Raw genomic sequence first — 27,515 nt, forward strand, 5'->3', positions numbered from 1 at the left:
CAAACAATTTGGAAATAAAACTTCTTTAAATGGATTGTATTTCATTTCTTCTTTTCTTTGATTTCAGCCCTATTGTTTCAAGAATCCACTCCAACCGCAAAGGGCAGGGCACACTTCTGCCCTTGTCCATCACACCTCTGACTCTGAAGGCATGAGTTCATGCTCCTCAGACTAGCTGACTTCCATCACGGAAGAGTACCTGTTAGCCAAGTGGCTTAAGTCACTAAGTAAGCGGCGTGGATTAAGACAGGATCAGCTGCTGACCCAACTTGAGCGAGTTGGTGCCGGGGGTCAATTCATCCCAGGATGCCATCTCATTATTTCTATTGCACCTTGGCTCCTTAACATCAATGACATCCTACCTGACTGCTGCCTAGTCAGATGGTGCTGCAGCACTGTTGGGGATCCAGCCGGCATTGATCCGGAATGGAGTCACTGAGATGATTCCCACCACCACCATACTGTTCTCCAGCAACTTCCCATTTCTCCTCTCCTCCTCTTCCTCCAACTCGCCCTGCAGGTCTTCAGAGATCTCCTCCGAGATGAATGTCTCTCCAGCTGACTCCTTGATGGAAAGGGCGGGAAAATAGTTTTCAAGGGTGATATCTGTTACCTTTTAAGGATAAGTCAGGTCGGGTGAATGGCAGAGGATGATCAGAGGTATACAGGACTGGATGTGATCTGAAGGCACTCCCTCTCTGACCCTTTTTTACCAACTGACCAACTCAGGCCTCAACTCACCTATATATCCACCTGACTCCCAAATCTGAGGCTAAGTAGGCATAGGGAGGCAGGACAGTCCAAGAAGGATGGTCAGCCAGATTCTATTCTGAGGGAATGTACCCCCAGGTCACATTCTGTGACCATTCTTTAATTAAGCTCATAAATAGATACAAGATATCATGACACATAAATAAAACACATGTTCCCTTAGTCAGGGATTAAATTACAGCTTGATCATCAGGATAAATTATTACATTCGTATCGGGGTCTGCAATGCTGAATGCATGATGGGTCTCCATTTAGGCCACCAAAGCCTCCATAATTGGTCTCTAATGCTCTATGGCCCATATTTCAGTAGTTGAAAGCATCGGGATCACCCAAGCTACCTGGAATAGGGTGTTGTAACTGAACACATCTAAAATGTACTTATAATTGGAATACACTCTTGGTCCCTGCCATTTATTGTCATCCCATAGGCACTCCAGCCACGTGATGTTGCAACTTGCCGTGTCCTGGACTATGAATAGGTGGAGTTTCAAAATGTAGGTTATCCAGGCAATATATGCTGCTGCTTTGGGTATATCCTTTTGTTGAATTCTCTGGACCACATCAATCATGTATCTGATCTGCTTTATTGTGTACTTTGTCAAGCTGAGCTACATTAAAGCGGTGTCCATATATATCCCCAGATATTTTATTCTCACTGATGGAATTAACGAGCTCTTTTCAAGATTGACCATTATTCCTAGCTCTACTTGTATAAACTGGACTATTTGTTGCACCAACGTTGTTTGGTCATTATTCAACAGGATTAGCCAATCGTCCTGATACGCTATCATGACTACCTGGAATTTCTTGCACAGTTCACTACTAACTGCCTGTATCCACTGTTGCATAATGGTGGGTGCCAATCGAAGACCCATTGGTAGTCTCGTCCAAATTCCTTCTGGTCTTGGTACATTGGCACCCCAATGGATGGTCTGCCTGAAGGATGCACATCTATACAGGTATCTGCCTGAGGTAGGGAGTGCTTTTCCCTTCTTATTCTTGCAGTCCTGGTAACAGTGGCTGCTCCCTTGGCTCCTGCTCCTTGTCTGGATCCAAGTTATAATTCTGGCCTTTGTCATTGTCATGCGTTTCATGTGTAAGAAGTTGCGGTGGCAATTGCTAGATGCTTGTCTCTTTCTATGGGTCCATATCAAGTCCACTATCTCCCACTGTGTTTGACACACTTGTCACTACTTCCTGTTTCTCACTTTCAATTACCACTGATTCTCCTGACAATGAGGAGTCTGTCTCCCACTCCTTGGGGTCTAGGGTCTGTAGAACCTTTGAGGAACTCAACAAGGACCCCAGGTTCATTAGCCATCTTGTTTAGATAGCTTGGCACCACAGAGAGTGATGGCATTTGCACAGGCATTTGCTCAGTTGTCAAACCTGGCAGAGGAAGGACGTGTCCCATCACCATCTTTTGCCCCGAAAGGGCTGCCCAGATTACTGAGTAAAGGCATGCTTGCCTCCTGCCTGTCTGCTGGGTGGTCCTTCTGGCTGGTATTGTGGTCGTGGTGGTGCTTGTACTATAATGGTGAGCTGTGGCTGGATAGTATTCAAGGGCAGTCACAGCAGGGCATTTTCTGATGGTGGCTGTTTCCCAGCAATGTGCCTGGATGACAGCAAGTACCCGGATTCTATTTTATACTACATGTTTTACCAGGTCCAGGATTATCATTCAATTGGCCAAAGTGGCTACCATTACATCAAACTTGTGGAGGTCATGCCAGGTCAGCTTAGATGAATTCCTGCCATCCTGAACTGGATGGCACAAGGTGAGGACCTAATCATTGCCCTCTAGTAGGGTGATCCATGTGGCCAGGCTTGCTGAGTGTAGTGCCACAAACGTCTTCTCCAGTGCCATTATTTGTACTGGCGGTAGCAGTGTTATCAGTCTTGCTGACTTACCGGGCTGGATTTGCAATTGCCTAGTGGTCTGCATCTCTTGAGATAAGGCCTGAAATTGTGTCTGCAGGGCTAAAGCCAATGCGGTTAGATCCTGCTCCCCCATGCTCAGCTTTGGTGACTTGTTCCTTGGTTCAGGAGATAATGGAGACATGCTTGGCTGTGAATGGGATGTGTGTCCAACTTCTGGAATATTTTGCTTGTCGCCAGATGTCTCGGACTGAAGACCTGGGAGGTCAATTGGTTTGACATGTGCACGATGGGGTACCCACCACTAACAATGGAGAGATCTGGAGGCACTGTCTCTCTGAACCTTTTCGACCAACTTACCAACTCAGGCCTTGTCTCACCTATATATCCGCTTGGTCTCCAAATCTGAGGCTAAGCAGACTGGATTTGGGAGCCCCCATCATAACCACTGAGCATTAGGGAGCAGGAGCCACCCACATGGACTCAATTGCCCTGCAGACGCAATTTCAGGCCTTATCAGGGTATGGAAGCCAGTTCCTTTTTCTGTTCCAGTTATGCTTTCCCTGGAAGACCTGTTAACCAAAAATGACTATAGCTTTAGTGGAAAAGCAGGTGCCCTGAGTACCTGGCCTGGGATTGAAACCCAGGACCCTCTATTCAGCAGTCCAATGCTTTACCCACTGGACTACAGCAACCCACATATATATATATATATATATATATATATATATATATGTATATATTTATGTGTATTTTCATATATATATACATACTCATATAATTATCTTTGGAACACAATGCTCCATGACCATGCATAAATGTATAAAAAGTATGGAACAAGATATTACAAGAACAAAGAAAGGATACTTACGTGAGTAATTTTGATGGTAGCCATCAGAAAGTAGTCATTTGGGGAAAAATGAAGACAGTTTTGGTATGGGAATTGTGAGGGGAGAAGATCTGTTTGTCCAATAGGAAATTGACAAGGTGGTGAGAGAGGATTGCTAAGTGGTGACTGAAATTGGACATGATTCAATCTTGGAGGTTTAAATGACTGGAGCACCCAGATATGTGCCATCTCATGCGTGTAAGTTTATGCATGTGTTAGTATGTCTTCATGAGTGTGCATTATTGTATGTATTGAGTGTGTGTGCTAACATTACTTTTACTATGTGCTTTTAGCCACATAGAGGTATGTTTTCGGTAGTTTTGTTGTGCATATATATGCATATAATCTCATCTGTTACTGTATTTTTGATACTAATTTTTGTATATTTTAGTATTTCCCATCTACCCTAAAAATTTAAGCATTTTATTCTGTTGACAATGTTGTTAACTCTTTGATTGTTTAAAGATTTGAGAGAAAACGCTGATTACCTTGCCTTGTGAAAACATTGCCTTATATTACAGCTATATTGTAACCATGAAATTGCTGAAATAAACTGTAGTCCATGGTTTAATGCCTGGTTATGTTTAAATATTATAATAAGTAATACAATTGAAGTAATATAAGGATATAAAATTCCACCAGCCATTTTTGAAGAGGGAAATTTTGCACAGAACTTTTCAATTGCTATTTATTCAATTTAAAATTCTATGTAGACTTCTTTTTACGGATCCTCTTTTACACTTACCTCATTTATTCAAGGCTTTACTGTTAATGAGAATAAGTACACTAAATACATGCCTGGCTAGTATTACAGATGGTCTGAAACAATTGCTTGCCGAAACAAACTTAAGTCCATATTTTAATGACTGTTGGTGTTGACATAACATAAAAGTAATACAACTCAAGTCAAATGAGCATATAAAATTAGAATTGCCATTTTTTGAGGGAGACATTTTGCACAAAACTTTTCAATTCCTATTTATATAACATCAAAGTTGTATGCATACTCTCCATAGAGCTCCTAAATCCCGGTTGCCATGTTTGATCAAGACCTCTTTCTTAATAAGCATTATAATGGTAATTGGAGACCCCTATCATATAAATTTTATCAGTCGTATTGTTTTCAAAAGAAATTTCATTTAAAGCTGGTTACAACTGTCAACTTGAATAAATGTCATTAATCTATGAAGATAGCAATGCATTTTGAATGAGATGGTCCTCAAGTATATAATTTGAACATTCTAAAAATATTTATGATAGATTTCCAGTACCCACTATTCCTATAAATATTTATTGTATCTTAAGTTTGCCAAATTTAAAACTATTTAATGGGTCACATTTTTAAGAGCTTTTCTGCTCATCAGTTTTCTCTAGGAAGCTAATTGAATCTGCTGAAATGTATCTGTAATTAGACATAAAAAGGGTAGGCTGATAACTTATGCAAATATATCCTTGTAGAACAGAGAGAATAAACTTCAGAAACACTTCTGGTGACATACCTCCTCATCTCTCATTTGTAGGCTTGAGGTCATTTCACTTGTTCAGTATATTTTAAGAAATGCAAATATTTAGACCTGTATTAGTGCTTTAGCAATAGAATTTAAACAGGGTGTTGCTATGGAATTTAAGTGATGCATATAATATCTTAATTAGGTATGAGCTGTTACTTCACTGACATTGTAGGAATTGTAGGAAGGAATACAGCTGCTTTAATGAGGAAAAACCTCATTAAGATAAAGAAACTTCTAACAGTATGAAATGGAATGATACAAGTGGGTAAGGTTAAATGCACTGTACCAGGCCCATACTTCATATTCCTAAATGAGAAAAATTCAGGATTTCTGTCTGGATATGTCCTTAGACCAGTTTCAACTTAATCTTTAAAAGTAGTTTGTTTAGACCTATTGTTGCAGTATATTGCTTATATGTTTCCTGTTGAAATAAATAAACTAAAATTTCTTGCAGCCCTAGAATTCCTCAATATAGATTCATTTTTTACTGAGGAAATTAATTCAAAGTTAACTAAATGTACAGGGACACTACATCTTTAATATAAACCATTTTAAAGTAGGAAGCAGAACTAAAATATGATCTTATATCCCTTGGAAATGATCCACCTGAAGGATGGCCATAAGGTGAAGCATCACATATAACATTGAATGGCCATGAGTTTATTATATGAAAAGGTGCAAAAAATATTCTGAAAGGAATTAGGGATGGGAAATCTCTGGGCAAGGTGAGTACGGCATTTGTGGAAAGCCATAAACAAGAAAATGTTCAAACATATTTAGCAGCAATGCTTCAATCAATTTAAGAGAAAACTGACCCATTTTTCCCTATGAATTATCACAATATATGAGAAATGGCTAGCAACATTACAAACAAGAAACAAAACATCCATCAAAGCATTGGATGAAAGCCAGAGTTTTACTGCCAAAGATACCCAAGTAGAAAAATCTGGTTTGGCAAAGCACCTTTATATCCAAACCTATCCAGAACCCAAAATTCTGAATGTCTAGATAAGTGAACCTTCTAGGTAGTCCCTCCTATTTCCCCTTCCTCCATCAAGAGATGGTACTCATGACAGAAATACTACAATGTCACTTTATCCTGAAGGCAACTTCCACAGAAGGTAACAGTGTTCCAATGCCTATTTTTGTGCAGAGCCAGATCCTTCAAAGTCCTAACATCCCAACCCACTTTCTTTATGATGAAGTCAGTTATACAATCCCCAGAGTTGCACAGAAAACTGGGGAATGCAATTGCAGTGTTTGATTCTTGACATACAATAGCACTTACGTAGCCTTAATACACCTTAATTTCTTCCAAACTAAATGCTGTGTGACTAAAGATGTATATCAGCTAAGTGCAAAACATTTTTGTTGCAATATTTCAACTGAATCAAGAGGAAGCAAATCTATTTTGTGCTACAATTTAATGCCATTAATGAGGTATTGGTCCAGCACCAAATGCATCGAAACAGCAGATAAAGCAGGTTTTGGAAGTCTGTGGTTTAGCAGTAAAGAAACCAAAGTCAAATGCTTCTAGTTTGGCAAAGGGAATTTATATCTAAACCCAGTTATTCAAACACTTATAATGAATAATTTCTATAATATTCTCCATGGACCACTTTTCTCCATTAAGCAGCAGCAGTTTCAGGAGAAATATGAGGTAATCTAGCTCAAAATGTCTAGATAGGTAAAATTTCCCATAGACCTCCCCTATTTCCAGCTCTTCCATAAATACAGGGTGTTCCGGACTGTAATACCTCAACTTCTAATCACTTTTTTGTGCATAACCAGGTACTCCAAACTCTTAAAATCCTAAAGATGATGTCTGCAATGCAATCCCCAAAATCATCCACCAAGAACCAGGGAATACCTTCACAGCATTCCAGTATTAACATAGTGGCATCTATGTAAATATACCTTTACTTCTTCCTAACCAAATGCTGTGTGATAAAGACATGCCTTGTTTCATCTTACTTTCACAGGCATCATGGAACAATTCATTCTTCACCAATAAACATTCGTGAACAAACCATGCCCAACTTTACATATTTTTTCTTCAGCAACAGTCTAAACATGTAAACCCTGCTCACCTTAGGCTTTCCACACTTACTCTAAAGAGAAAACATACACTCCAATGTCCTGTGAACAATATAATTTCTTTTTTCTCTTGCACAACCAACTTTGCATTATCTTTATCCTCAAGGAAATTAAAAGCAGGTATATTTCCAAGCAAAAAGGCAAGACGCAAGTATTTTGCCTTGTACAAACTGAACTTAGTAGATAGTACAGAAATGAACTTATTGATAACAATCCTAGCATGATTGATGGACAAAAGCCTTAAAATTGATTTAACGTTTAGAAGATCCAAAAATTGAAAAAATGATAGGTATGTTTGAGTTAATGATCAATTAGAAGATTAACACGTAAAAAATTATGAAATTTTTATTCTTACAGGTTGAAAATGTTTCTGTTTAGATTAATGTTATCAAGATGTCTATAATTATGCAGAGATTTTCAGCTTTAAGTTATAATTTATGTTTTACAATTGGTTTTTTCAGAGTGCAAGGGAATATTTGGGAAGAGTTAAGGAATAACAAATAATCCTCAGCAGTGTAATGCACTTCAATTTTATGTAGCCTAAGCACTCTTCTGTTCACAATGCTCCAGGTAATGAATGATTATTGACATATCTTACATTTTTATGATCATTTTGCAGAGTGTGTCATCATGTGTGATATTAGATGACTACGCTGAACGAATGCCTTTGAACACATGTTGCACTTGTGAGGCTTTTCTCCAGTGTGTGTGAACATGTGCCTCTTTAGATGATTACTAAGAATGAATGCTTTTGAACACATTGAGCACTTGATAGGCTTTTCTCCAGTGTGTGTCATTATGTGTGCCTTCAGTTCGCCACTCCGGGTGAATGCCTTTGAACAGATGTTGCACTTGAGTGGCTTTTCCCCAGTGTGTGTCAACATGTGCCTCTTTAGTTGACTACTCTGAATGAATGCTTTTGAACACAGGCCGCATGTGTGTGGCTTTTCACCAGTGTGTGTTTTTATGTGTGACTTTAGATTACCTCTGTAAGTGAATGCTTTTGAACAGACTTTGCACTTGTGTGGCTTTTCACCAGTGTGTATTATCATGTGTGAAATTAGATGACTATGCCTTTTGAATGATTTTAAACACACCCGGCACTTGTGTGGCTCTTCGCCAGTGTGTGTCATCATGTGGCCCTTTAGAGAACTTCTTGCTGCAAATGCTTTAGAACAAATATGACACTTGTGTGGTTTTTCGGCAGTGTGTGTCATCTTGTGTGACTTTAGATTACTTCTCAGAGCAAATGATTTTAGACAGATGTCGCAAGTGTGTGGCTTTTCACCAGTATGTGTCAACATATGTTGCTTTAGACAACTACTCGTAGCAAATGGTTTAGAACATATATTACACTTGTGTGGTTTTTCACCAGTGTGTGTTAGCATGTGCCTTTTTAAGTGACTATTGGCAATAAATGTTTTGGAACAGATCTCACATCTGTGTGGCCTTTCTACAGCATGTGTCAACATGTGCCTCTGTAAAAGTATCTTTCCAGCTAACACTTTTAAACACAATGAACATTGGAATGGCCTTTCCCCAGTGTGCGTTGACATGTGAATTTTGAGTTTAGTGAAACTTAGAAAGTTTTTGGAGCAGAAATCACATTGGTGTTTCTTAAGAGCATGCACTAATTTGATATGACTTGCAAGGTCATCTTTTCTCTTAAATACCTCCAAACAAACATCACACTTGAATTGCATCACCTTGTTAAGGTGCACATGCATTACATGATCTCTGAGAAGGTCCCTTTGTTCAAATACCTTGGAGCATTTTTCACACACATGCAGTTGAGTGGATGAAGCATCTTCTCCTGCATCATCCTGTTTTTGGTGTTTATCTGAAAGATTTGAAGTATAAGTAGATATTCATTAAAAAGGTGCATACATTTATACAATCATACATCTACTCTTGCCTGTACATACTCATCAGTCTAAATATGTATGTTAGCAATGTCAGTTGCAATAAAATCTCAGGAACAAAGCATCTGTCATCACCTACTGCTGACCTGAATAAAGCCTTTTAGCACTTTTTGTTTTACCTTCATCAGTGTCAAAGTGCTTCTTTTTTGAGCCTGGGAAACGTAAAGAAGTTACAGGAAGCTAGATCCAGTGAGTGAAGATGGAGTGAACATATGATGCAATGCTCTTATTTTTCAAAAACTGCATCACAAAGAGGGCAGTATGACAATTTGGCAGTGACCAGGTATGCAAATCTTTTTTTTTCATATGCAAATCTACAGAAGAAATCCATAACTTTGCATATAATGTCTTGAGCAAGATAAATGTTTTGGCTGCCAATTTACCCAACAGGAAATAAAATTTATTGTAGTGTTTTGCTCTGGAAATTTGCCAAAATCAAAAAAAAATTGTTCCATTGACACGGCTGGTTTTGACTACTGCAGCCATTTTTTTCTAATACTTTCCTCCTCCTTTGGGTATCTGCAAAATTTTACCGTTTTTGTATGTATATTAGTATGCTTATCCAATGAGCACCTAATCCTTTATAAGTACATAAAGTATGTATTAAAAGTCACTCACAGCATCTTCAAATTCTGACCAATAAATGAGAGATAAAAAATATGTCTTTTGCTTAATTATGTTTTTTTGCTTATTTTGTAACATATAGTCTACATTTTTCTTGGCTAAATTATATGAATCACTGAATTATTTAGTAGCAACTTATTTTAACATCATATAATTAACTCTTTATTCATTTTTCAGAAGAAATTTAATGATAAGAATTTTAATTTCTGTAAAAAAGTAATAGGTCAAACTTTAAAACCAAATTTTTGCTGAATAAAAAGGTGTCCTGCATATGTCTTAGCTTATCTTGATAACATATTGACAAGATCAATTGAGGCAGTGCTGTGTAATGACCTTCTTATATTCAATTATTCCAAAAAATCAATTTTCTCTACTTTTGATTTGATTTTATTTAATGACTTTGTTTTACTAACTTTTACTGACTGAAAATAAAAAATACCACATTTCGGCAAAGTTTTATCAAGTTGACCAAGCCGATTGTCTATTTTGCCATATCAACATATCTCATGAGGACCTTGGGGTAAATTTAAAAAATTAAAAGGCACAAAACTAACTCCTATCTGGGGTTTGTAGATATTTTCCTGGCATTCAGATGAAAGATACCCCATTCTCAGGATGACACCATGTAGGTTGTTTTTGTTGAAGTAAACCAGGTTGGGCTAAACCAGGTTGGGTAATTAAGGCATGGCTTGAAAACACATTAATAAATAATTGCAAAAATGATGATACATTATCATCTTTTTTGCAGTTTATTATAATATTTTAAATGGCCTTTCAGTTATTTTTAAAACAATTTTTAAAAGTTAAACCAGTTTTTACACATTACATTAGAAGTACTGCAAGGGTTAATCACCAATAGTTGTATTACACCAGAAATAAGCTAAGATGAATTGTTAGCACAGTCCTTAGCTTTCTTTACCTTGTTCCTGCAATACCTCCCCTCCCAGTCTTACTTTCATCTGAGGTATATCAGCATCACAATCATCCTTAATCTCCACTTCCTCCTCAGAGGGCATATTTACTTCTGCATCTGCCAAATGATCCTGCAAGATCAAGGAAAAAATATTACAGATTTTTTACAGATTACAGAAGTTCTTTAACAGACAGTTTTTCACATTATCCCTTTCAATTCTCTTGGATCTTTTCTATGTCAGCTATAATCTCACACAACTTATCTTTAATTGCTACCATAGATCTTTCCCTCTTACTTTCTGATAATGATTTTACCTTCTTAAATAGTACTCTAACTTGGCCTTCCTTCTGCGGACTTATTATATCCATGCATAATCCAGAGAACCCTCATTTCATATGCTACCAATAATTCAGAGCACCAATTACCTACAAATATAATTAGAAGAGTCAACCCCAGCCTTACTCTTATAAATGGGCAAAGAATGGGTGAGGGAAATTAGAAGTAGCAGTAAATCAATAAAAATTATAAAAATAAATAAATACCTGACAATAAAACCAATAATTAATATGATAAAAAAACCAATAATAATTGAAATAATTAGATACACCAAACGGTTAGAACAATAAAATGGAAGACTGCAAATAAATCATGTACCATCTAGCTTGGACTATATAGCATTGATCCTTGCTGGTCTCAAGCACTCAAACACAAGTAATAAAATAAAAATTATTATAACAATAAATGAAAATCAATCATGCACTCTCTAGCTTGGATGTACTATCCAGAATTAATCCATGCTTGTCGCTTGCACTCCCACTCTCCCAGGGCTTATGAGAGGTTTCCTACTGCGTCAGGGGCCAACTAATCACACATAGTGAAATAAAATTTAAAATTATAAAAAATGAAAAATAATCATGCCTCGGATGTACTATATAGAAAGCATCCTTGTTATTCTCAACCAATCACATTATATCAGGGCCTACGAGAGATTCCCTCTGTGCCAGTGGCCCATCAGTCACACATAATAAAAAAATAAAAACAAAATAAGTATAAACTCTCTAGCTTGGATATACTCAGCAGCATCGATCCTTGCTAGTCGCATGCACTCCCATGCTATCAGGGCTTACAAGAGGATTCCTTCTGCATCAGGGGCAAACCAATCTCACACAATGAAATAAAATTATTATAAATGAAAAATATTCATGCACCCTCTAGTTTGGATGTACTATCTAACCTTGATCCTTGCTAGTCTCAAGCACTAACATTCAATCATGGCTTACGAGAGGTTCCCTCTATGCCAGTGGCCTATTGGTCACACATAATATAATAAAAGCAAAATTATCACACACTCTCTAGCTTGGATGTACTAAGCAGCAATGATCCCTGCTAGAGGCATACACTCATACTTTATCAGGGCATACAAGAGGTTTCTACCTGCGCCAGTGGCCTGCTGAACACTCACTTGATTGGGCATGCAAAGCTGCCTTAATCCTTGCAAAACTCACTCAGAGGTCTACCATGGTATCTCTTCTGATGTTAGACCTGTGACTCGCAATTTGTGGAAGGGTAAGGGGAGTGCCCAGAAGTTCTTGCATAGTAAGACCTTGGGGGACAGATATTCAAGTCAGATAAGGAAGTGCATGATGCAGTAGCCAGTTGGCTTTATGATGCGGCATGAGAAAGGCATGACTCCGGTATTATAAAGGTGCTTACAAGGATAAAAAACATGATTCATTGTCAAGACAACTTGAAATCCTTAGGCTTTCCCAAGGTTTATACAAAGTTGAGAATAAATTTGTTTTTCTATTAAAAATAATGCAAGACCTTACTTTTTGAAGTGACTTTGTAAAATGCAGTTAATGCGCATGACTATAGCTTCCGCATATGCCAATCTATTAATGGAGAAACTTGAAAATAAGTTCATCATCAGTTCCTCATCATAAGCTCTCATCAAAGAAACACTCAAACGGTACTGACATGTCTTTTTCTTCATCCTTTCCACAGTCTCTTTCTTTTCATCTACATTTGACTCAAGTATAACTTTCCAAGCTATCAACATTCACCCCTAGAAAAATAATTTTAATAGTCTGAATGAAACTTACCAACTATCAACAAGAAATTTATTTCAACTGCGGCTACCCATTACAAAGAAAATCCTTCATCTCCTTTTCACTGCCTGTGGCTTCTATTTCTACAAGAAAAATCCCTCCCAATAAAAATACACTGACCAGCTACTTGATTGTCTCAGCAAAAGTGGGCAACCTGAAAAACTGCTGAGTAGAAAAATTCTCAAACCTTCAACCTTACACATTCCTTTTCCTAAACCAAACTGCCTGAAAAGCCCTAACCTTATCATAATTTCTTTATCCAAAAACCATAAAATGAAACAATCTCCAAACTTTTCTCCATTATAAATAATATTCAGTGCACATATGTTTTATTACCACATTTTCCTTCTATTTTAAATGCCCATGATATTTGCTGGACATTAGCATCTTCAAGTCCACACACAAGCAGTTTCTCCCAAGCCCCTGTTGGCAAATCTAACAACAGATGCTGCAAATGCTGCCACTTTTTCAAACCCTTTGACTTCATTGCTACCAAGTTGCAACCTGACATCACCTGCAGCACAAAAACATTAAATTTGACTCTTCTGTAACTTCTGTCTACCCTACTACATCAGTCAATGAAACACCACCCCTTCCTTCTTCATCATAACCAATACTATTCTACCAAACCCATTACAATCCTTAAATATCTCATCCTTAATCAACCTGCATCACACAACCAATCTTTTGATGACCACTTCTCCATAAAAGTGATTGAAAACCTATCAAAACCAGCAGGTACAAGACAGGTAAGAACTGAGAGATGATGCATATCTTTGTGCTCCAGTCATTAAAGGAATCCAAGCCTCACAAAGCCCACTGAATGTATGTAGCAAATAAAATATGCAAATAGGTGACTACATATAATAAATTCGTGTGTCAGGGAAAGAACAAATAAAATGATTTGGTCGTAGGGGTGCTAAAAAGAATACAGAGAAGGATAAACTAAGTCATCCCAGTAAACACCAGGAATTTGAAATTGTATCAGAACATTTCATCCAAGCCTATCAGCTGCAGAGGAACAGAACACCTAAACAGCATCTTCACAATTCTGATTAATCCCTATAGTCTTCACCTGGCACAAACTTTCTATTTCCTGTTCTTAAAATTAAATCCTGCCAAAATTTTCACACAAACCTAATACATGCCATGCTTCATAATGGCCATTATCCATCCTAACACTTTAATTTGATATTAGAATCCTGGGCATACCTTATATCCTCTTTAAAACTGACAAATCACTACATTCACCTGTTTGAATGCACCACCTATATCATGAGCAGTAATTCAATGCTATTGTCTTTTTCATTGGTGAGGAATTACAATGAAGCTATGTAACCAAAAACATAAGTCTTGTTCAGAGACACTAATATAGTTTAATTAAATATATAGCATTACATTTCCAGCATTAAAAATAAACATTTGTTCCTCTCATAATTATCATGATTTGAAAAATTAAGCATTAGTCATTATAGCAGAAAAGCTCTAATTTTTCTCTTACCTCAAGAGAAGTCCCTTCCTGAATTTCAATATTGTGGTCCACTTCCTCCTTGCTAGCTGGAATTTCAATGACCTCCGACTCTTCAACATCAATCTCCTCCTTTTTCACTGTGATCTACAAATATTTGTTAAAAAAGTTGAACAGTAATAAAAAAATATGACTAGACTGTTGCTAGTTTCAACATTTAGGTACGAGAATTTTGGAAAGATATTGTGTAACAATGACAATTTATATTAGGTTATCATTGGTCATATATGAAGTGAAAATGTAAATCTCAGACATTCCACAATGACTAAATGCGAATTCTTCTTTTATCAGGAATCATTCAAAATAATATGTTTTGAACAAATGACCCTATAACTTTAATTATATAAGCATTAGATGCTAGTAATTTTCTTGGCAATTTGTATGTTTACCGAAGATTAAAAAAAAAAACTACCATTGGGACAATGTTTACGTTAATGAAATATTTCCGTATAAAAATTCACCTTTTAAAAACTAATACATTAATGAATCTGAGAGAGGGATAAACATACCCAAATACAGAGGAATTACTTTGGTAATGCATTGGAAATGATTGAATTTATATCTAATTATGTATACAAACCATAAAAAATGAATGCTTAGATATAATGATGAAATATACCATAATTGTAATCAGAATAAAACGCATCAAAGAAAGCCAGTACTCTTACGCATGCTCTTTAATAAACAATTCAGTATTCAATTTTTTCCTACGTACATATCTTATGTATACAATATTCGCAATTTTTAAGTCATTTCCGTATTTGCCATTTGGTCATTAGACCTTTAGGCATTTCTACATTAGGGAGGAAATACATTTAATATGAACACTTTTCAATCAATCAATTTACCTTACTTTCCCTATCCCATACTGTTATCAAGGACATTGCTCACTATGATCATTATGAAATAAAAACACAAAACTCACCTTTGCGAGACTGATATTTCTATCTTCCTGCTTTTTTTCCGTTTGCCTCTCCAATAAAAGATTGTTTTCGTAGCATTGCTGCTTGAACATATAGAAATCGGTCAGTATTTTAAAGCACTGATAGCAAATAAACCACGGGTTGATTCTATCCATCACTACCTACGAAAACAAGATTATAAAGGTAATAAACCCCACACATCATCCCTCAACGGAACTCTATTTATGTACTACTACTCTACTCTGACCCAAAACCGGGAAAATTTCGTGGTAAAATTACGATAAAAGCGTCATGATGAAAACGTAAACACGTAAATGATGGCCTACTTTCAATTCCAATAACTCTTCTATTGCTTCCCGCACCAACTGCTCAGCATCGTCGTTTTCACTAAAAATATTTGTCAACCGACCACCACGGCCAAGACATAATCTACACTTTAAACTTTCTTGTCGTGGCATCTTCGTAACACTTAAAACTGTCAACATTAAAAACACGTAAGCAATAGATTCCTAAATGGCCGACTACGTATCGATGAGTCGTTCGTTCTGAATCGATTCCGAAGTGGGAATTTGAGAATCGTTCTTGTTTTGTTTTACCCTAAGTGATCACCAAATTCAAATACATTTCCACTTCTTAAAATTATTTCAACTCTCACTTAATTGAGTGTAATCATTCTTATCAAAAAAAGTAAAACTGTCGAAATAGCAAGAGTTTAAAATAGTATTTGGTTACCTAAAAATTACAATTTAAAAATAATATTATATTGTCCGAAGCAAAAGAGTATACTTTATATATTATTTATACGTTGACCAAATAAGTTTAATCCTTTTAAAGTGAAGTTTTAATAAGACAGCTGAGTTTTCGGATAAAACATTTTCCTAAAAGCACCACTATTCATAGTGAAAAAATTATTCATGAACTCATTTATGGCATAAATTTATTTTAATGTGTTAATGAACCAAACACGATTTACTTAATATGGTATATTTAGTTGGAAACCATGGCATGGATTCTTAAACATACAACGACTGTTAGCCAAAAGTCAAAGAATTTGATATAATTAAAAAGAGGAAGTTTCAATTGCTCTGTTTTTAAAGATTTTAATCAAACCATTTAAATTGATAGTTCTTTTCCTGAAAACAAAGAATTTGGTATTTTCCTTGTGCCCAGTAGTATGCAAAATATATTACGTTAGTAATGTGAATTAATTATTTCCGGGTTTTCGTTAACTATAAAGAGGCAAATCCAAAGTCATGTGTTAATTTATAATTATGCCTTTTTAGTAAAGAGTAAAAATTAATAGTAAGATGTTTCCTAACCTTTTTACATCAGTAAACATGTTATAAATCCAAGTTTTAATGGCAGTTCTGTGTTCATATAATAATGAATAATAACTTCGTATATATGTATTTTCATTGGAGTAATAGTGAATTAACGATTTCATCCATTATAAAAAAGTATTTCTGATGCATCCTTTGGATTTATCCCAAACAATTCTTAAACTCCTCCCATTTCTGTCCGTTTTCAATCCTGTCTGCCTAACCTCCTGCATTTTCCTCCTCCATACTCGTATTACAAAAGGCTCCAACGAACGGCTATTATAAATTTAGCAGGACAAGTGACAACAGAAGAGACGGCATGCAATAGTCATACTCCTAAAGCTGCTCATACTGACTCTTCTATCCCCATGCGCACCTGATAGTAGTCTCAGACATGGACAGTATGTGGAAGAGCTTTCTTTCTCATTTGTGATATAATGCTTAGATACTATTCCCACCCACTTTCCTATAATCAAAGGTAGGACTTCGTTATTATGCATTTCATACGATCAGATTTTTCCATAATCTCAAGATAATAGTATAATGGCTCTATGACATAATATTAAGATACTCTACCTCCCAGATTTTCCTATGCCCATTACTAGTTTATAACTATTACAGCAGTTCATCACGTGAGACTGATTTCATGAGTATGACAATATGATATTCACCTAAAAACGTACATATTTTAGACAAGTATGTATGATCATATCCGAATGAATTAAAAAAAAATTTACCTCAGGTTAATGAATGCAAAAATAATATTAGCATGAAGTCATTCATCTATATTGGTATATAGGTCATAACATTTTTCGAATATCGGAAACGGGGACGCCAACTATCGAATAATATATTTTGACGAGTATTCTTAAAAAAACCTAATGAAAAATACGGGACAGTAGAACCTAATATATAATTTATTTACTCTAGGCTTACGACGCCTGTAATATTGGTTAATCTTGAATGTTTGCATCGTAAACAATGCTTATTGTAAATCATTTGACACGGATCTTTGAAATGAAAGAACGGAACAGAAATGTTTTCCTTCATTTATCTCTATGTCTACTCAAGTGGATACTTCATGGATACTACAAAAGCTCATAAATATCTTAAGAAAGGCGGATTCCGATTTTCCATGACTCAATCTTGAATTAAATCTGTGAATTCGCGAGAAAGGTTTTCACATGAGTGATCTGGAATAAGATCCTCTCTTCTAACACCAACCCATTCCCTTTCCATTCAAAACAACTTCGTAACAAATGAAGTACGAAATGCCAGTGGCCAGCAGACGAGATACGTATTTTGTGTGTTATTGCTATGTTGAAGACTTAAAATGCTCTGTGAAGTAATGTTTGAAAAACGGCTTTGTACTTCTATAGTTTGTTTTTAGGTCAATTTTTCTGCATTCATGAAAACGATCAGCATTTCCGATAAAGCCGAATTTTTACTATGCAGAGAGTGTTTGAACAGTCGTAAAGTGTTCATTAATGTTTCGGCGAGAAGACTAATTTACAATTCATGCTGGAAAAGAAAATAGAGGATTTAATAGATGTTAAAGTAAGTTCATAAGTCTATTTCGCTAGCTCCTTAAATTATGTGTTTAAGAAATTTCCCAGATCTGTCGAATGAATGAACGGAACATTTACGACGTTTTTGTTTTCAACTTTATATCAAAGAATGCCTGTCATGCTTCATCGCCTAATAAACATGTATAAAAGGGTTGATTTTTTTCATTTACCCAATTACTAGATTACATTGAAATAGCCCAAAATATTTGGGATCGGATTAGGATAATATATTTCCATATCAATGCATAACCCCAGTTCTAAAATTAGTGTAACAGTTGACAAACGAAATGCGAATTCCCTGCTATAATGTTGTTTACTTCTTTTCATCGGCTGTTTTAATAAATTTTAATACTAGTTCAATAAATTTTGACATATTGCATTATTTTTCTAGCGTTAGATTGTCCAGTAAATCATTCGGCGCACTCTAAAACCTTCATATTGTGCGATAAGCACGAATTTGAAGTCTGTAGATTGCGCTTAAACAGCCGCGGTCTGTTGATCAATGTTTTCGGCGACAATACTAAATTCCAAAAAATGTTGGAACATGCGATAGAGGTTTTAATACATGCCAAAGTAAGTTCAGTTGTCTGCTTTTTGTGTTTCAAAAATTTTGTTTGTGAGATATCTTAAATGAATTGGTATTAGGTTTATATACTCCGAACACTGTTGTCTAAATGTAAATTGAAGTTTAGGCGAGAGGAGTTACGTGCATTCTATTCTTAATACATGGTTATAGCATATTCTATTAGGTTGTGGAGGATGCGAATCATCCCTGGTTGGTGTGTTCTCCCTGCATGGAGAAGGTTACGGAATTCCGGCTGCTTTATCGTCAATGTGCCGAGTGATTTGTTTGTTTTTTTAAATCGCATCCAGGAAGGGAAGCTATCCTTCAAGGAAATACGCAATGACCAATCGAGAAGAGGTCAGTAGTATCTAATAATATGATCGATATTAATAACAAAGACAAATTTGGCGAACATTTAATATTTCCTGACATGTTCCTTGATTAATAAGTGGGAAAAGCATTTTATCGTCTCTGCGATCAAGCGCAGTCATTTGAATGTTATCGAAAATACCACTTTTTCAGGATGGAATAATGTTAACATTGAAATTAGAGTTTAATTTTATCGACAATTAATCAAGATAGATGGTTTTGATTTTTTCAAACGTCAAGAAGAAAATTCAATGTTTCATTGACTTTCCAAGGCGAATGACAAATAAACACTTGCACTGTGAGCTAAAAATTGGCTTTTTTGGTGAATAATGTAGTCAGCCCTTCTTAATCTTCTTTTGTTTCCTTGATACTCCTATTTTGAAATTGTGAAGTAAGGATGTTAATGAATTATGGCATTTTAATGCTTTGCGATACATTCCTGGTGAAACTGAGAGAGAGTATTCTGACGACTTGATTGACAGTGATGCTATTGACAAGAGGGCTGTGGCATCCTAGATGACATGATCAGTTTTAAAGAGGAGGTTGACATTGCCATTAGATGATCTATTTCTCCGGTAGAGGATTTTCATTCATCAATTGTTGCATCAATACAGGAAGGTAACAGTCATTGGTCAGACAATGAAGAGGCAGGGAATATGATAACTGATCATACATATTCCAGCATAAAATAATGCACATTCACGTGGAAAATAAATTTATTATTTAATGCACTTGTACAAAGTGATTCAATTCTTCACCCACTCTTCCTTCCAATAATCTCTCCCTGAAAGTATAATAGGATCAGGAAGCCAATGACATTGGGCAAATGACAATCAGTCTGCATTACTGTATAGTGTATAAATTCCACCCTTACTCTGTAGACTTTCCATAGCCTCAGTCAGCATTTATACAATAGTTTTTATACTAGTTTCATTTGTGTTAATTTATTATTTAATTTTTAATGCCTAATTCTTCTTAAACCTCAGTAATAATTATCTCACTAAGTCCTATCTGAGTTACCTGGCAATTTTCATGCATACCTATGTTTTTTCGTGTCATAATAAGGAATAAGTAATAGCTAATCCTCATCTTTAACCTGCAGAACTCAATGCCTTTCTTCATGTGGTGATTTCTTGTCCACAAACTGTGGTCTTGGACCTATTCACCCTGTCTACTCTGCCTTATATCTTATTCCAATCTTATATCACTATCATATGTTACAAATGTTACTCTCCTATTTTCCTGCATGAACTCATTATTTATTATGTTCTGTAAAGGTGGTAAATCCTCTCAATTTCTTTCTACTTATGATTGCTCGGTATGTAGACCAGAATGATGATCAAGGGTGTCGATCATATGTGCACTTCTACCGATAATAATTTATCAGTTCATAGGTCTATGATAACTATGCTTTTATCAACATTTTAATTCATTATTTTGTCCATCCTTAAATATAATATCACAAATATCAGGGTTTCAGGGCTCATTATTTTGTAATGCCAGGGTCCTTCTAAGACATAGCCACACAGGTTTTTAAATAAATGATCACAAATTTAATGACATGTTATTTATATGGAATATTTATTCACCTTATGCATGTGATTCAAAGGAAAAAAAGTAGCATATATTGACCTAGAAAAAAAGATTATTTACTGGGAAGCCTTTGTTTGAGGAAGGTAGAGGAAGGGGTGTGAGAAGATGCTGGGATATACCTTGGGGAGGAAAATCACCCCCTCCATCTCTCTCTCCCTCTTGTCCTCTAAACACAATTTTGAAACTTCTTTGAATGGATGGTATGTAATTTTTTCTTCTCTTTGATATCAGCCCTATTGTTTTAAGAAACCAATTTACCTGCAAACGGTAGGACATACTTCTGCCCGTCTCTTTCACACCTATGATTATGAAGGCATTAGTTCAAGCTCCTCAGACCAGCTGAGGAGCTTGAAGTTTGGAGGAGTTCATATGGGCCAAGTGGCTAGAGTCTAGTGTAGAAGAAGGCAGGAGCTGCTACTGACCCAACTTGAGCAAGTTGGTGCCAGGGGTGGGTTCATCCTGGTGTACCTCTATATCTCATTATTCCCTTTATACCTTTGCTCCTCAACATGAATGACCTCTGACCTGACTGCCGCCTCAGCAGATGATGACCTGGCACTGCTGGGGATCCTGCTGGTACTACTGGTATGGAGTTGATGAGAAGATTCTCATCACTTTCACATAGTCCTCTAGCAACTTCCCATTTCCCCTCTTTTCCTCCTCCTCTCCTCCAACTTGCCCTGTGTCTCGTCAGAGATCATCATCTCTCTGGCTGACTCCTTGATGGAGAGGTGCGGGTGGGTGCACAGGAAGGACAGCACATGCCTCAGGTGGTAGTGGTGAATCTTAACATTGCGGGCCTTTTCATCCCCTGGCCCACCCTTGGCCGGGCCCTGGCTGTTCGGGAGTGGTTGCCCTAGGGGTCTTTTTCAGTATCTCCAGCAAGATCTCCATGCTAGAGCAGTTGAGGCTCATTCTGTTCATCTGGAACTTGGAAGGCAATTGGTCAGAAAAGTGGTCACTGAACTCACAGAAAGGTAAATGGCTCCTGTTCTTCAAGGGCGTGGGTGGCTTGGACAGCAGTGCCGGTTGATCCTCTTCAGAGAGGTGAGAGCAGCCCATGTCCCTATCCTGACCTTCCTCCACCCTCTCCCTTTTGACCCCCATCAGCCACCTTCCTGGCTGGGGCACTTCCTCCTGGGAAGGCACCTTGGGGGGAACAGGAACCCTGGTACCCCTCCAGATCTTAAGCTTGCCAGACAGGCACCAGCTGCAGCAGATGCCTCTTCTGCATCAAGAAACTGAGTCTGTGGACACAGTGTACCTGGTGAAGGAGATAAGTAAGTTTGATGGGCAAGTCACGGACCTCAGCTGGTAATTGTAACAGTAATGATGTCACCCCCCTGACAATGTCACCACGGGGCAGTGTCCGGTGAAAGGGGACGAGGTTTAGACCATCCCATGACCGGCCAGCTTACCCCTCTTGGGACGAGTCTACCTGGCAAGGAGGACCGAAGTAGAGGCCCATCTGGGGGTGGCTTCTGATGGGGATAAAGGCAGGATCCCTTTGTGGAACACCCAGCTGCTAGGATTGGAGGATGTGGGCAAGGTAAGAGAGGGAGAGTTGGCCAGGGAAGTCAGCTCCCAGGAGGTTGAGGGAGGAGGTATGGTGCTGGAGATGGCAGATGGCCTTACCTCTTCCCACCTTTGTCTCCTCCTCTTCATCGTCCTCCATATCTTCCCCTTCCTCCTCTAGCTTAATTGTCTTGCTTATATCAGAAAATGAGGATTTTGGTGATAGTCGAGTTGAAAACCTTAGAAACATGAAGTTGGGTGGTCAATCAGGGCTTCCAAGCACAATTGCCATTGGGGAAATACCACGAGGATCGCTGCTAGGACTAGAGGATGCCATCATAGAGCAAGTCATAGGTGATGACATGTCCAATTGCCCAGAGTAGGATGCCATTAGCTTACTGTTCTCATTAATTTTCCACTTCAACACTTCATTCTCCAGGGCAAGCTACTCATTCTGATGGCATTCCCTTTCCTAATTCTCAGACAAATACTTCACTCTCACTTGTAGTTTTCTTTTTGTGGCCACCTTTCACTGGAGTTGAGCCTCCAGCTCCTTTACTTGGGTTTGCAAAGCTGCAATGTGTGCAAAGGCACTGTTCAAAACCTCCGATTTCTGTCAATATTCTACCGTTGTCTTCCAGTGGTCATGCAATTTCATCCTCCATCTCTAATAAATGATGGAGGATGCCATCTAAGAACAGGAAAGAGGAAAAGGAAGGACATTTCCCACTTTCAAACGAAAAACATTTATCGAAGAAAAAAAAGGGAACTGAGATGAGAATATTTAAAATAATCCGTAATGAAATCAAACTCAAATGACACATTTCTCTTACTTATCATTTAGGTTCCAACAGTTTCTCTCTAAAAACAAACTTAATGACGCATCAACTACGACTTTGGAAGCAAGTTGAAAACACTTGCAATGGAAGCATACAGTGCAGTTTAATATTCTTATCCTCACAAATTAATGTAACAGGACATCTCCTAGAATATGTTAATAAAAATTGACTTATTTTCTATTAAATATTTATTCAATGGATATCCATAATTAGAGTTTGTGCTTGTGTAAAATTTCGTGTAATAATGTCTTCACACAGTGAAGACATTATTACACGAAATTTAAGAGAAGTTTTCATTGAAAATGACAGGTAAATCATAACAAATGAATAAATTTTTAACATTAATTTAATGATTTCACCTGTAGATATGGTAGAGTTATTCAAACAGATATTAGCCCAGGCATCAATCAATCATCTGCATTCTAATATCTTCCATAAATATTCTGCCAATGCACTATTTGTCCCAGAAGGAAGTGAATGTTCAATGGTAGCCATATACGCATTAATTGGTATTTAGTTAATATCTATTTACAATTACATGAGCCTTCCAAAGTAGCATTATTTCATTCTGCAGATGGAAGATGAACATAACTTAAGATTGAGATTAGAGAGAAACTAACATTAACACCTTTGTATTTGAAGAATCAATGAGACAGCTGTTATTTTATGTTTTAGTTGAGGGTCTAAGGATAAGAGGGATATTAAATTGGTGATATTATAGTATTTATCTAAGGAATTATAGTGTTCTGGGGCTTTTTTGGGCAATTGGAGGTATCCCAATTGGAAGAATTCTAGAGTGAGCCTTGAGGTTGTTATTGATTATAATATGAAGGGTTGTGGTATAATGTCCAATATAGAAGGTATGGCTAGGTTGGCACTTCAGACAGTGAACCTCATCATATAACAAGCTTTTAATAATTTTAGTGTCTGGATCTTTCAGCTTTAATTTCACATAACTCAGAAACATGATTATTGAAACACTTTTGAAATGTGGCTTTTGAGAAGGTAGGGTAGACAGAAAGGAAAACAAATGAGTAATTGCTATTGGTAGATTGAGAGGGAACTACTGGGAAACACCTTAAGGAAAAGATATGATGAAGTCAGAGTTTTGGGCTATCTGATGGTTTCAGCCCAAAGCACCTATAAAATGGCATGGTTTGCAGACTAAACTCTAACAAATAAACTGCCTTAATATCAAAATGAACCCTCAAAAAAGGGAGTAAATGTTAGCCAAAGATATTGAAATGGCATTTACAAATTGCCAACTGAAAAAAGTTATTTGCATTTTGATTTTACATATACTAGATACATATCAACTGATGGTACATAATAACTAAAAACAAAACACTGAGGGCAGTGAAATGGCTTTTCCTGATGAAAAAGTATACCCACAACAGTGGTGAGACCTTCTTATCTTGTTCCAGCAACTGATCCTTTCCCAGGCATCCTTCCTCCCAAGGAATCCTAATTACGCACTCATCCTTAATTTCCAATTCTTAATTTAAAGATGAGCAGAATCATTCATTATTTGAAGGATCTTGCAAGATCAAAGAAAAGCATTAGAGATGCAAAGATGTTTTCATACTTCCATAGTTTTAATGACTCATAGAATTGTTTACATACTCCTAACCACTACTGCAAAAAGAGGTACATAAACTACAGTCATTGATGGTCACAATAACTTAAGTGAGGTGATATGATAACAAAATGGAAAGTGCAAATTCATGTAAAGAGGGAAGATAATTAAAACTCACATAGCAAAGAACAAAACTGATTTCAAAGCAAAGATTGCTTACTATGCAAGCAACATGAATATGAACACTCACCAAATTTTCTGCTTCATCATTGCTGGACCAGTCACCTTGCATTGATTTGAGCATTGGCAATTCTACATCTTTTACAGGAGCAACAGAGCAACCACTAGAAGTGTCAACCTCCTCTTTGACAGGGATCACATCATTCCGGACATTCACAGCCTTACTCTCTTCAGCATAAAATTTGCAGACAACATGCAATTTATGCAAAATGTCAGTAAAGATATGACTTCATTGCAAATAATTTCTGGTGTTTTAGCCTTGAGTAGCACTTCCTTTGCTAGGAGCACTGCTTCTTCTCTTGGGATACTTGTGAATAAGTTTACAACATCAAATGACACTAATATGGAATTCGCTGGTGGAGTTATATGTGTTAAGGAGTTTGTCAGTTCTTTGGAGCTCTTTATGCTATATTTTCCATGAAACTGGGAATGTTCTACAAATTTGCACTTCATAACCCTAGAATTATTTCTTGTTTAATGGAAACCTATATCAACCATTGGAAGGTCTAGCTATTGGCTCCCTCCTATCGCCTCTACTGGCTGAAATATTTCTGAATAACCTAGAAATGGAATTTTTCAAAAGTGAAAATCCTCTTCTCAAAAATGTGCACTACTGGTTCCGTTACGTAGATGATGTATTATGTTTGTAGACAGATACAAAGAGACAATTGGTAAATTTTTTAAAGCTCATCAATTCTTTAACCTCAAGAATTTAATTAACCAAGGAGGCCCAAGAGGGTTTTAATTTGAATTTCCTGGATCTAGCTATTTCCATTAAAGAGGAAAAACACAAATTTTCTATTTTCCACAAGCTCACTTGTACAGACCAGGTCATCCATGCATCATCAAAACATGCATTTCACCAAAAACTTGCAGCCTTTCAAAGCATGATACACAGGGCATTAGTTATCCCTTAAGACCCCTCAGCCTTCAAGTTGGAAATAACCAATATTAAAGGAATGGCTTTGGCCAATGGGCACACAGAAAAATTGATTGATGACTTGTTAGATAACAAAAGGAAAAAAAAATTATTCAGAGAAATTTACTGACCCCCACCCAGAGACCTAGCTTTGTGACGACACATTAAATATGTAGGAAAACCCTCCTTTAAAAAAGACCGTGTACTCAGTGATGATGAACATAAAAACTACCTTCTAAAATAATAAAAACCTAAGGAGTTTGCTACTGGCAGTCAAAGACCCCATGAAACCAACTCTCCAGAGCAGGGTTTACCAATTGCAATGTGGCGACTGTGATGCGAAATACATTGGTCAGACGGGGAGGAGCATAATGGTTTGAGCGGAAGAACACCGGAGGGTTTTTATAAAGAACACTTGGATGTCCCAATTCGCAACTCATCTCTCGAAGGAAGGCCAACAAGCAGATTTCACCCATGAATTACTGCATGGAGTGAAGAAAGGGATAAAGCTGGATATCCAAGAGCAGTTAGAAATTCTAAAAAATGGTTAAGAAGGAAAAGATAACTAATGACCACCTCTTCTCTTTCCACTCACCCCTCCTGGACATTTCTATTCTACACCCCAAAAAATCCCCATAATGCAAACCCACGCTCCCTTCTCAACCCTTCCCCCCTCCCTCTTACACCTCTCCTTTCCTTAATTACACTCCCCCATCTCCCATCTGTTACCTCTACCTAACCGAGTATGTAACTCAGATAAATCTATATTGTACCACTAGTCCTGAGGATGTTACAGTGTAACGAAACTAGTCGACCAATAATTTATTTTGTAGAAAGCAAAGATTTTTCAAGCAAGTAATTTTCCTAAGTTAAAAGGCATATTTCATATCCAATTTAATCAATTGGGTATTGATGGGAATTACCTCCAGCACATGTGTGACTGAGTGGAGGGTGAACTTTGGAGTTCAGATATACTTCAGATAGATGGTCATATGTCTTGAATGATCCTCTTGCCACCTCCCACTTTCAAGATTGCTACAAAGGGAAAGGTGCACGTCGTCTTTTCCATTGTCTGGATCCCACTGTTTACCAGCATCGTCACATATGCATTGATCATCAGTGTCAACCACGTGGGCAGGAAGATATAGGTTGGTCCTTTCTGGTCTTAGTTTGTTGGCACTCCAACCAATGGTCCAACTGGGGGATGCAAATCTATATGGGTATATGCCTGTGGTAAGGAAGAAGAGCCTCCCTCTTCTTTTGGTCCTGGTGACAGTGGCTTCTCCGTTGGCTCCTGTTCCGCATCTGGCTCCGAGTTTCAAATCTGGCCTTCGTCATTGTCATGCATTTCATGCATAGGGAGTTGCAGTGGCAATGGCTACACATTCATCTCTTGGTATGGGTCCATATCAAGTCCACTATCTCTCACTATGTTTGATGTACTTGTCACCATTTCCTGTTTATCACTTTCATTTACCATTGATTCTCTTGAAGACAAGGAGTCTGTCCTCCACTCCTTGGCGTCTTGGGGCTCTGGAATTTGAGAAACTCGACAAGGACCCCAGGTTCATTAGCCATCTTGTTCAGATCGCTTGGTGCCACAGGGTGTGATGGCATGGGCATAGGCATTTGGCACAGGAATGCATGTCCCTAAACCGTCCTCTGCCCTGGAAGGGCTGCCGGGATGGCTGAGTATAGGCATTCTTGGCTCCTGCTTCTCTGCTGGGCTATCTTGCTGGCTGGTATAGTTGTTGTGGTAGAGCTTGTACTATAACAGTGAGCTGCAGCTGGATAGTATTCCAAGGCAGCCCCTGCAGGTCTCTTGCAATCGCGTGGCTGTTTCCCAGC

At 37.4% G+C, this 27,515-nt stretch overlaps 1 protein-coding gene across 1 annotated transcript; it reads right to left on the bottom strand.

Annotated features, from left to right (window-relative positions):
* Positions 1-373: 373 nt before the first annotated feature.
* LOC139699913 (gelsolin-related protein of 125 kDa-like) lies at positions 374-27,296 on the bottom strand. The gene is made up of 8 exons (XM_071598326.1): positions 27,145-27,296; positions 22,214-22,287; positions 21,775-21,842; positions 15,167-15,325; positions 14,215-14,328; positions 10,612-10,735; positions 8,910-8,986; positions 374-565 (listed from the first exon to the last, which is right to left on the bottom strand). Exons 1-8 carry the CDS (start codon positions 27,294-27,296, stop codon positions 374-376), a joined length of 960 nt encoding a protein of 319 aa, XP_071454427.1.
* Between the last annotated feature and the right edge of the window lie 219 nt (positions 27,297-27,515).

Source organism: Hetaerina americana, unplaced genomic scaffold, assembly GCF_022747635.1.
Source record: "Hetaerina americana unplaced genomic scaffold, ioHetAmer1.1.p SCAF_98, whole genome shotgun sequence".
Lineage (NCBI taxonomy): Eukaryota > Metazoa > Arthropoda > Insecta > Odonata > Calopterygidae > Hetaerina > Hetaerina americana.